This window comes from Schistocerca serialis, chromosome 1, assembly GCF_023864345.2.
Source record: "Schistocerca serialis cubense isolate TAMUIC-IGC-003099 chromosome 1, iqSchSeri2.2, whole genome shotgun sequence".
Taxonomy (NCBI): domain Eukaryota; kingdom Metazoa; phylum Arthropoda; class Insecta; order Orthoptera; family Acrididae; genus Schistocerca; species Schistocerca serialis.
Window position 1 is genome coordinate 1131763580 of NC_064638.1, and position 11822 is coordinate 1131775401.

Genomic DNA, 11822 nt, shown 5'->3' on the forward strand with positions numbered 1-11822 from the left:
AATTTTTTGCAAACTTATTCATCTTCTGTCTCAACAATGGTGACGCTGTTAGCTGCCCTGATCGATATCATTATGATTTTATCCTCCCTGTGGCTTATATCATGTGTCAATTCATTTTTTACTCCCCTGGTGTCTTCATTGTCCACTAGTCTTACGCATTTTATTTTCTGTTGGCTCTTGACAGCTGTTGTCGAAATCTGCTTTTGGTATACGGCTACAGCCGCAAATCTAATGGCCACATTGCTCACTTCGTTCTTCATACTGTAATTACTTCTTCTAATAGTTCAACGTGTACTTATAACACCGGAGCATCATTTTCGGAAAGCTGATCGCGTTAGCGTGGATTCTCTGTCTGTATCCCCTTAAGCCTGCCAATATGTTTGTCTTGAAACAAAGCCCATTTGTCTGTTTTAACTAATTGGCTAACTTGTTTCGAAGTGCCTCCTCTGAAATTTTTTCTTGTAAAAAGTCTGTGACGCCATCTGGAAATTCTTCAGACTTACTGGGACCACCTTCAGAGGGTGAGTAGTCACCTTTACCTCACCCTGTCGCTTGTCCTACGACACTTTCACACTGTTTCGTGTACGTAACATCTGCAGTACTACACTGCTGCGTTTGCTGCTGCTCCTGAGCGAATGGCGCTGATCTACATCTACGTCATTACTCAGCAGTTTACAACTAAGAGTTGGGAGAGAGCTCGTAGAACCACTTTCGGACTATTTCTCCACCATTCCACTCTCGAATAGCACTCCTAAATTTTTCCGTACGAGCTCTGATTTCTCTTATTTTATTACTAAGGTCATTTCTCCCATGTTGGTGGAAGTCAACAAAATATTTTTGCATTCAGAATATAAACTTAGTGTTTAAAAATTAGTGAAAAGTTCTCAGCACAAGGAAAAACGCCTTTGTTTTAATGATTACCTACCCTGCTCGCTTATCATATCCGTGAACTCTCTACCCTGTTTCTCAGTGTCCTCCGACAGTCCTCTATCTCGTGAAGATACATAACCGCGCGGCAATACTCTTGTAGAGGCTGGACAAGTGTAGTGTAGACAATCTCTTTGCTGGATTTGTTGCATCTTGTACGTGTTCTGTCTATAAAACGCAGTCTTAGCTTCGCCTTACCCATAACATTTTCTATATGATTATTCCAATTTAAGTTGCTCTTATCTGTGATCCCTAATTATTTATGCTGACTGACAAAATAGGTGATGGACCGAGAAGGGAAGGAGGAAACGAAAGGAAATTTCACGAGTTGAGAGGGAACGTGATAACATTTGAGTATTACAAAATCAAGTCAAATTGACAAAATACTTGGGAGCATGAGCCCTCTTATCAAAATGGCGTTGCACTCCCTCTGCCTTGGATACATGCACCGATTCGTTTAGGAACTGTATGATAAAGCCGTTACGTGATCTCCTGAGGCAAACTGGCCCACAGCTGTTGTAACTGGTCCTTGATATCTCGGATATTGACACTTGGACGGAGTTGATGCCCGAGCTGGTCTCACACAAGTTCTGCCGGAGACAGATTTGAATTGCAAAATGAATTGCAAACTATTTACACAAAACTGTGTAATTAGTTTTCAACTCGATTTGATCTTCTGATGACTAGAGTGTAAACGGCAGCATCATTTGGAAACAATCTACTTCTACATCTACATCTACGTGATTACTCTGCTATTCACAATAAAGTGCCTGGCAGAGGGTTCAATGAACCATCTTCATGCTGTCTGTCTACCGTTCCACTCTCGAACAGCACGCGGGAAAAATGAGCACTTACATTTTTCCGTGCGAGCCCTGATTTCTCTTATTTTATCGTGATGATCATTTCTCCCTATGTAAGTGGGTGCCAACAGAATGTTTTCGCATTCGGAGGAGAAAACTGGTGATTGAAATTTCATGAGAAGATCCCGTCGCAACGAAAAACGCCTTTGTTTTAATGATTGCCACTCCAATACACGTATCATGTCTGTGACACTATCTCCCCTATTTCGCGATAATACAAAACGAGCTGCCCGTCTTTATACTTTTTGGATGTCATCCGTCAGTCCCACCTGATGCGGATCCCACACTGCACAGCAGTATTCCATAATAGGGCGGACAAGCGTAGTGTAAGCAGTCTCTTTGGCAGACCTGTTGCACTTTCTAAGTGTTCTGCCAGTGAATCGCAGTCTTTGGTTTGCTCTACCCACAATATTATCTATGTGATCGTTCCAATTTAGGTTATTGGTAATTGTAATCCCTAAGTATTTAGTTGAATTTACAGCCCTCAGATTTGTGTGACTTATCGCGTAGTCGAAATTTAGCTGATTTCTTTTAGTACTCATGTGAATAACTTCGCACTTTTCTTTATTCAGGGTCAATTGCCACTTTTCGCACCATACAGATATCTTATCTAAATCATTTTGCAAGTCGTTTTGATCATCTGATGACTTAACAAGATGGTAAATGACAGCATCATCTGGCCGGCCGTGGTGGCCTAGCGGTTCTAGGCGCTACAGTCTGGAACCGCGCGACCGCTACGGTCGCAGGTTCGAATCCCGCCTCGGGCATGGATGTGTGTGCTGTCCGTAGGTTGGTTAGGTTTAAGTAGTTCTAAGTTCTAAAACCTGCCACATCCCACACATAAAGGAGCGGCGTCTCTGTGGTACAGCATTTAAATGACATCGTCGTTGTAAGTCTTCAAGCGTCTCAGAAGCTACAACACAGCCTGACGCTCAGTGGTTAAAAGGCAACTGGCTTGTATGGAAGTATGGATTAAACACTTTGAGGATGGTATAAGCATTGTATTCATTGCGTTGAATCGTATTATGTAGGACATATTAAGCAATAAAGACATTTTCACAAATGATTTACAGCACAAAGGCCAAAGAGTAAATATCTCTTTATAAGAGTAATTATTGTTCCACATTTTGTGTTATATTCTTCAAATCAATAAATACACTACTGGCCATTAAAATTGATACACCAAAAAAAAAAAAAAAAAATGCAGATGATAAACAGGTATTCATTGGGCAAATATATTATACTAGAACTGACATGTGATTACATTTTCACACAGTTTGGGTGCATAGATCCTGAGAAATCAGTACCCAGAACGACCACCTCTGGCCGTAACAACGGCCTTGATACGCCTGGGCATTGAGTCAAACAGAGCTTGGATGGCGTGTACAGGTACAGCTGCCCATGCAGCTTCAATACGATACCACAGTTCATGGAGAGTAGTGACTGGCGCATTGTGATGAGCCAGATGCTCGGCCACCATTGACCACACGTTTTCAATTGGTGAGAGATCTGGAGAATGTGCTGGCCAGGGCAGCAGTCGAATATTTTCTGTATCCAGAAAGGCCCCTACAGGACCTGCAACATGCGATCGTGCATTATCCTGCTGAAATGTACGGTTTCGCAGGGATCGAATGGAGGGTAAAGCCACGGGTCGTAACACGTCTGAAATGTAACGTCCACTGTCCAAAGTGCCGTGAATGCGAACAAGATGTGACCGAGACATGTAACCAATGGCACCCCATACCACACGCCGGGTGATGGCGATGACGAATACACGCTTCCAATGGGCGTTCACCGCGATGTCGCCAAACACGGATGCGACCATCATGATGCTGTAAACAGAACCTGGATTCATCCGAAAAAATGACGTTTCGCCATTCGTGCACCCAGGTTCGTTGTTGAGTACACCATCGCAGGCGCTCCGGTCTGTGATGCAGCGTCAAAGGCAACCACAGCCGTGGTCTCCGAGCTGATAGTCCATGCTGCTGCAAACGTCGTCGGACTTTTCGTGCAGATGGTTGTTGTTTTGCAGACGCCCCCATCTGTTGACTCAGGGATCGAGACGTGGCTGCACGATCCGTTACAGCCACGTGGGTAAGATGCCTGTCATCTGGACTGCTAGTGTTACGAGGCCGTTGGTATCCAACACGGAGTTCCGTATTACCCTCCTGAACCCACCGATTCCATATTCTGCTAACAGTCATTGGATCTCGACCAACGCGAGCAGCAATGTCGCGACACGATAATCCGTAATCGCGATAGGCTACAATCCGACCTTTATCAAAGTAGGAAACGTGACGGGACGCATTTCTCCTCCTTACACGAGGCATCACAACAACGTTTCACCAGGCAACGCCGGTCAACTGCTGTTTGTGTATGAGAAATCGGTTGGAAACTTTCCTCATGTCAGCACGTTGTAGGTGTCGCCACCGGCGCCAACCTAGTGTGAATGCTCTGAAAAGCTAATCATTTGCATATCACAGCAGCTTCTTCCTGTCGGTTAAATTTGGCGTCTGCAGCACGTCATCTTCGTGGTGTAGCAGTTTTAATGGCCAGTAGTGTATCTTGTAGTACAGTCTTCTAAAAGTAACCTAGGTATGTGGCATGAGTGTACTCGTTACCCGCAGGAGCAGCAGCAGTGGAGCGCGGCGGCGTCGCCGTCGTCGCCCGAGTCGCGGCCCCGGCCGCGGCCGCCGCTGTCGCCGTGGCCGCTGCGGCGGTGCGCCGAGCCGGAGCGCGTGCGGCGCACGGCGGCCGCGCTGATGGCGCTGTCGTCGGCGCTGCTGCTGTCGTGGCTGCCGCACGCGGCGCTGCGCCTGGCGCGGCCCGCGCTCGCCGCCTGGCCCTACGCGCCGCTGGCCTACGCGGCCACGCAGGCCGCCGCGGCGCGCTCCGCCTGCTACAACGCGCTGCTGCTCGCCTGGCTGGACGCGCGCCTCCGCGCCGAGATGGCCGTCGTGCTCGACACGCAGCCGCGCCACCAGCCCACCTGCTGCGGCGGCGGCCGCCCCGAGGAGCCGGACCGCCCGCACGCCGACGCCGAAGACGCCGCCGACGCCGACCCCGACGCTGCCGACGACTACGACGTCGAGGGCGACGTCGCCGACGACTACGACGCCGACAGCCTGGACGACGAGATGGGCGCCGGCGGCTCCATCGCTTTGTGCCGGCTGGAGCACGGGCGCGAGCCGCCACCCCCCTTTTCTGTAGTCGACATCTACAGCCGGCCCACGGCCGTCTCCACGCTCTAAGCGGGCTGCGCCGACGCTACGGGCACTGCTGGGGGCAGGCGCATGCCTGCTACCCACCAGAAGGAACTAGCGCGCGAACCAGTTGACCGACCCCGTCCGCGTCTGTTTGGCCGGTGCAGAACTGTCGCACCGATTACCAGCCTTACCGCACGCGTATCTGCAGTCTGGCAATCCCTGCTCGTCTGTGTCCAAAGTCGTCCGGCCGCCCTTCAAGGGGCACACGAATTGTAACAGCCAGCTCTAATAAAGTCTCGATCGACCCCTTGCACTGCATCTACTGATCGCGCACTCCGAGAGAACACTCGGTGCATTGCTCGATGGGAGTAGCAGAACGGACTGAGGCCAAAAGAATGATATTCAGTTTGACGTCGTTACGAAAATTATGGCCCCTTTACACGATCGATCTTTTATCAGTCGACTACAGTGTGTTAAATGTGTCGGGTGATCGCCAGGGCGGGTTATGGGGAGCGGCGCTAGCAAGTCCACCTCCCACATCGACCGCCACGGGGTGAGGAACCGTGCGGGAGGAACAAGTCCCGCCTTCCTCCTGCAATTCGGGCACCTGAAGGCCCCTGTAAACGATCAAACTTGTTTATCAATTTAAATGATTGCTTTCGAATGGTTTGTCAAACAAGTGCACCGACGTACCAGCAACGTTTCTCAGATTTACTTTACTTTTGAAACAGCTGTCACACTGTTCTGTAGTAGTTTGACACTGGTGGCAAGTGCGTCCATAATACTGTCTTTTAAATCGTATACTTGAAGGAAAAACACCTGCCCACGCTATATTTTTCTCTTTTCCCTGTGCGCCCGTGGGGGGCGGGGGGTGGGGGGGGGGGGGGAGTGGGATGATCGCCTCACCCCCCTCTTGCCACGAAGTATTGGCGCCCTTGAACAGTAGAAATGCTTATCATTGCCGACAAAGCATTTCTTGCATCGATTTTATTACTGTGTATAAAGAAGACGAAGAAGAAGAAGGGACAAAACAATACTTTGGTCCTGGGAATAGTTGAAATCGGGAGATAAATATACCCATGAAAACCTAACGATAGTTCATTAAAACACCACACTTTGGGAACGTATATACATCTCTGAAAGAACCGGAGAGCTTCGATTTTTTTTATTTTACTGCACTCCAATTTGCATGTTGCGCATAGAATATTGATTTTCTTCTTGGTGTCTTCCTGCGTAATATATAGTTAGAAAAGGCGCAACACCTCAACCATTTTGGTAATTCCCAAAGCTCTTTTGTTTTTATCCATATGCTCTATTGATCGTAGTTTCCACAATTGTGGAAACTCACAAAAAAGTGAGAAAACCTCTTTCTCACTAAATATTTGGAACAGAACATCAGCACAATCAATGGCTGACAGATTGGAAATCCGCTGTCGATTAAAATTTCTCTCTCTCTCTAGGTTTGTGAAACACTTGAACAAAGACTCAAACTGTCAAATAATTTGACAAACTAGTGAAGAAAAGCTGCGTATCATGCTTTCATGAAACCACAAGTCATGCACCTAGGTGGAAATCGCTTAAACGTTGTTCGCAATCGAAACTGAAATCATCTTGTGCACCGGTATTGACTTGTTCAGTAAGGGTGGTAACTGCTACAACAACTATTCATCACAAGTAAAAGGGCCAGCACGACGTAGACCAAAATACAACACAAAAACATAGCACACAGCAAGTGAACATACAACTCTGATACGTTGGTTGAACGAAAACTAGTGACTACCGCCCGAAGCCTTCCGACTTCTACCGATTGAGGACTATTTGTAATGGGAGCTGTTCGGCTAAAGTAATAATTAACACAGAATACTCGCGGCAAGTCAGCCTACTGCAACGCCCCGTGATGTTTTATTCCTGTATTGTCTTACCTGTCGCGAATGGTCGCTTTCGTTAACATGTATGCGCAAAAACTGCACGCGTTGTGACAGCTTTCATAGTTACGGAGTGTAGAAACTAACAATGACCAAAACACAATTCATAGTGGACTGTTTTGACAAAGGTCGTATGACATATGGCAAATTCTCCACACTTTACAAACGCATGATTCAATATTTAGAAGGCAATAAATATAGCCTTTTTACTTTACTCTATATATCTTGTTTTCCTTCTAAAATTATTTTTCTTGGTAGATAGAGCTGACTTTTCCGGTGTTGAAATAAATTTCATTTAAAAAGTTTATCTATTTAGGTTCTTATTTATTCATTAAGTAGACTTTTTTGTCCAAATACATTCTCACTTTCAGATATTTCATCTCTGGTAGATGAGCAGGCCTACTAGTAGGAAAAATATCAGGCCTGGCAATCTTTATAATCTGTTATAAAAACAAAGTTGACAACAAAATCAAAATTAAGAGGCCACAAAAGCACAAAATCCATTATTATATCAGGAGTGAGCTCCAAGAGAATAATCTTAACTTTTCAGACGTCGCCACAGTCTCCTGTTTATCCACAAATGTGGATTTTAAAACTCTTCACTTGGCGCAGTCAATTGAACTTCAACATCACAGACTCACTTGCAACATGGTTGGGGGGGTTGATTTACATCCAAGCACTTGACATGTACCCACAATGCGTAGTCGATTTTGACTAGGAAATTGATCATGTAGAACACGATTTAGCTCAGCATACGATGCAGTTTACACTGAAATTATTGTCACCATCCTGTGTCACCTCCACCATGTCGAGTTTTGTTTGGTGTGTCATTAACCTCCATATATCATGTCTGCTTCTGTACACAAAAGCAGACGATATGCTAAACTCAGAGCCAACTATTAGTGCCAATCAATTTGTGTCATTTCAGTTAGCCCCCATCAGCCATCACTCTGAGTACTTTCAAGGAGCTGGCAAATAGTAGCCTACCTCTACGTCCACATTTATACTTTGCATTTCACTGTACAGTTCATCGTACCAATATTATCCACTTTTTATCGTATTCAATTTACATACCCAGCGAGGGGAAAAATAGTGTCTATATACCTCTGTGCATGCACTAATCTCTCGAATCACATTCTCACAATCCCCAAGTGAAACACAATGGAGGTAGCACAATTGTCGCAGAGTTCTTCAAATATAGATTCTCTAAATTTACCCAACAGAGTATCGCAAGAACTATGTTGTCTTTCCTCCAACGATTCCCATTTAAGTTCTCTGAGCATTTGTGTTACTTTTGTATGGGCTATTGCTACTGACTTGTTACAATACTAGCATAATTACTTTGAATTTGTTCTGTATCTGTTGTCAGGCCTACTTGATAATGGCTCCAAAAACTCAAACAATATTCTACAACTTGTCACACTAGTGCCTTGCATGTGGTTTCCTTTACAGATACACTGCACTTTCTGAGAACCCTTCCAATATATCAAATTCTTCTATTTGCCCACCTGAACACTGGTTTTAAATGATTATCCCATTTCATATCCCTTCTTACCATTTCTCCTAAATACTTTTTTGATCTTCCACATTCAAGATGTCAACATTAATGTTGTTACCATATACTATCTGTTTTTTTTCTCTTTTTTTATAATCATTATCTTTTTTTTATCCATGACACAGTCTTTAAGACCACTACAATCTGTGTACAGTATTCCAACTTTGAAGGTATTTGTTTAATGGGCTTTAGGGCATGGTCTATGGCATGTTTAATTTCCATCCATGTGAAACATAATCAGGGCTGTAAAGACTAGTTAGCTACAGACTGTGTCACCTGTAGTTGGAGATGAAAGTAACGCACAGAAAGATGTCTTAGACCTTGGCCTAGTGCAAATAAAATAAATGTCACCACGGATTATGGCACTTTTCTACTTAGGCTGTATTCATTTAGATTCCTTTGCTATACAACTACTGTCCCCTTCTTCAGCCATTATCTTTGCGCACTTTGCCAGCCTTTACTGCACAAAAAAAGAGAGATGATCAAGAACAGTAAAATTTGTAAATCAAAACACAGTAGTACATCATTTGATTACATTAGCATCTTCTTGCCATGTGAAGAACCAACCAATTTCAGTCATAGTTACTACTAAGGAGTTACCTTCATGGAAGGAGTGGAACACTCCACTCTGCCTTCTGTGGGATATCTGAGGAGTCACTTGAAAGAAACATAATAGATTCAGTTGCAAACTCTGATATTAATGTTCAAGATACCAATGTGCTTATTGCACAATCCTCCAAATCTACCATTGGATACCAGCTTATACAAAGAATGAAACAATGGTCATATGCAGGTCAGTATCCAATAGGGCCATATTACTATACACAACAGACTATATGAACATTCCTCAAATATATTGGTGCGGGTCAAGTTATAGCAGTGGCCAGCTAACCTGGCCAGATCTGCTGTGGAGATAAATGGTAGATGATTATTGTGTGTACAAACAGTACAATTTGTCCAGAAGAGTTCGCATTTCATCAAATGTGTGACTCATAGCTTTCGTACATATACATTTTCTGTGTTAAGTACTTGAATCATTTAAATGTGCATAATCTCTGTACATCACATGTAGGTCTGCAGGTGGTCAATATTACATACTTCAATCACATTTCATGAAGCTCACCTCAAACCCATTTTATTGTCAACTGGCTTTCTCCCTTCCCAATACGAATACAAACAGCTTTGGAAATTTGCTGTTGTGTGGAAATCAACAGAGGGTTGAGGCCCTGTGGTTTTTATACAGACATAGACCACTTCAGTTGACTGTCTTGTCCAGAAATGCTCAGGAGGAAATGTAAGAATGCTTTTACTTCAAGGTGGCTTGTCTAAAAAAAAAATGCAGCCTAAAAACAAAAACATAGCTAGAATATGGTTATTAGAACACTTTTACCCAGGGTGCATTATAATCTGTCATCAACTGATTGTGATACCAGACTGTAGCTTTCAGACACATTTCAACAGCAACTGTGTATATGGTAAATACGTACGGTGTATAATAGTAACAAAAAATTATAACCCTACAGGAGAACAATATCGTCTAAAATGGAACAAATTAACAGTTCTAATACGACTGTATTCATAATAATGTGTGAAGTTTCACATAACAATAAATTCTTGATGTATGCGAGTGAAACATTTCTCCAAGCACAGTGACCTGGGATGTCTTCATAGGTTAACCACTACCTCCCTATAGCTGTAAATAATTAAAAACTTATGTTTAGGTTCCATCTGCAAGTAGAGTTATGTGTTGCTTGTCTCATGTATAAGCTAGTGTGCAAAAAAATTGTGTTGCTTCAGTATGATGTAAGAAAATATATTGTATTGATCAAGGTTGTAGGAAACAAGTTGACTCAAAGACGTCAATAATTTTCTGTATATAATGTATATTGATTAGTAATCATATATGTATATTTCATTTATAATACACAAGTCAAAACCTACTGTGACTAAGACAAACATAAAAGAATGTCATGCATCAGCAACTCACACGAGATGTTTGAGGGTCACACATATTCCCAAGCCTAAATAGAACTCAATAAAATTTTATTTGACCCTGTAGGCCTATATTAATAAGTGTTTACTGCTATGGGCACATCACCAACAGGACACCCACATACCACTCGAAGTACAGGTACAACAAGGTAGGGGGGGAAAAAAGTAATGCAAGACATACGGTTTTGTAAAATACTGGGCCTTCATACGTTTTCTACAGGTGTAATAAAATGTTCAACAGAGAACTTCAGGCATAACTTAAAAGTGCTTAGCCTGTCAATTTTATTTTTAAAGCTGAACCAGACCTTCATTTTTCCTGTATTACAATTTGTTCAAACCCTTTCAGAACAAACAATCACTTTAAATGAAAGTCAGTATCAATCAGTCCACGCAATGGGAGACTGTGTAAAGTACACCTTGATAGTGTCCTCTCAGCATAGTAGAATAAATGACTAATTTGAAAACTAATAAACTTTCAGTTTTGTTCTGTGTGTTGAAAAACATTAATTTGTGATAAATTGAATTATAAATATTTTTCCAGTAATTCACTGTAAAATATTTGTAACATGATAAAGTTGTTAATTTTTACAGAATTGTAACATTAGGTAATTCTTTACTGTATTTGTTTCCATATGCCTCATTTTGATACAACAGGGTACTAGATAAATGAAAAACTCAGGTTAAATAACTGGTGTGTTAACTTGACATTAAACATGTAAGAAGAGTACCTATGGGTTGGTACACTGCTACATTTATCTGTCACATGGCAGTACTGTTACTTTAAGGCACACACTAATGCTCTTGAATTCAATATTTATCGCTGTTTTGTATTTTCTGCTGTCCAAAAGTGTGACTTGTATATTTGTTCATGTTGGATCTTATGCAGTTGTTGGGGTTTGAAAGAAAAGCTATACAATTTCTCACTTGTACAATACAAAATTATCAAACATTTGTTAAGCAAAATACTGTATTTTTTAATAAGAGTACATTTTTCTATGAAACAGGAAAACTGTTGATCTTATCACACTACAATGAGAGTAACTCTATGGCTGTTATGGTGAACCAGAGCAGTAATACTGGAATGATACACATTTCCCTCAGTTCACTATTTAAAACATGAATTATATGAAATTCTAATCTAAAAGTAATAAAGTTAAAAATGAAAGAAAGATAAAATGTCCACACTAGGAAAAAGCTTTGTGGTGTGTAATCTCGCAGAGAATGATTGTAAAACTGAAAATATTCAGAGTGTAGATCTGGTGTTTCTTTCTTCTAGAAAAAGAGGAACACAAAGATGACAGGCATTACAAAAAGGGGCACAAAGTACACTGTGATCGTCATATTTACTTAAATGTGG

At 42.6% G+C, this 11822-nt stretch overlaps 1 protein-coding gene across 1 annotated transcript in view; it reads left to right on the forward strand.

The window, feature by feature from the left end:
* Nucleotides 1-5038, forward strand: part of LOC126455858 (uncharacterized) — a 114504-nt gene extending 109466 nt beyond the window's left edge. Inside the window, exon 3 of the mRNA XM_050091623.1 lies at nucleotides 4415-5038. Coding sequence (XP_049947580.1) covers nucleotides 4415-5038 — 624 coding nt within the window. The remainder of the gene's footprint in view (nucleotides 1-4414) is intronic.
* Nucleotides 5039-11822: the final 6784 nt, after the last annotated feature.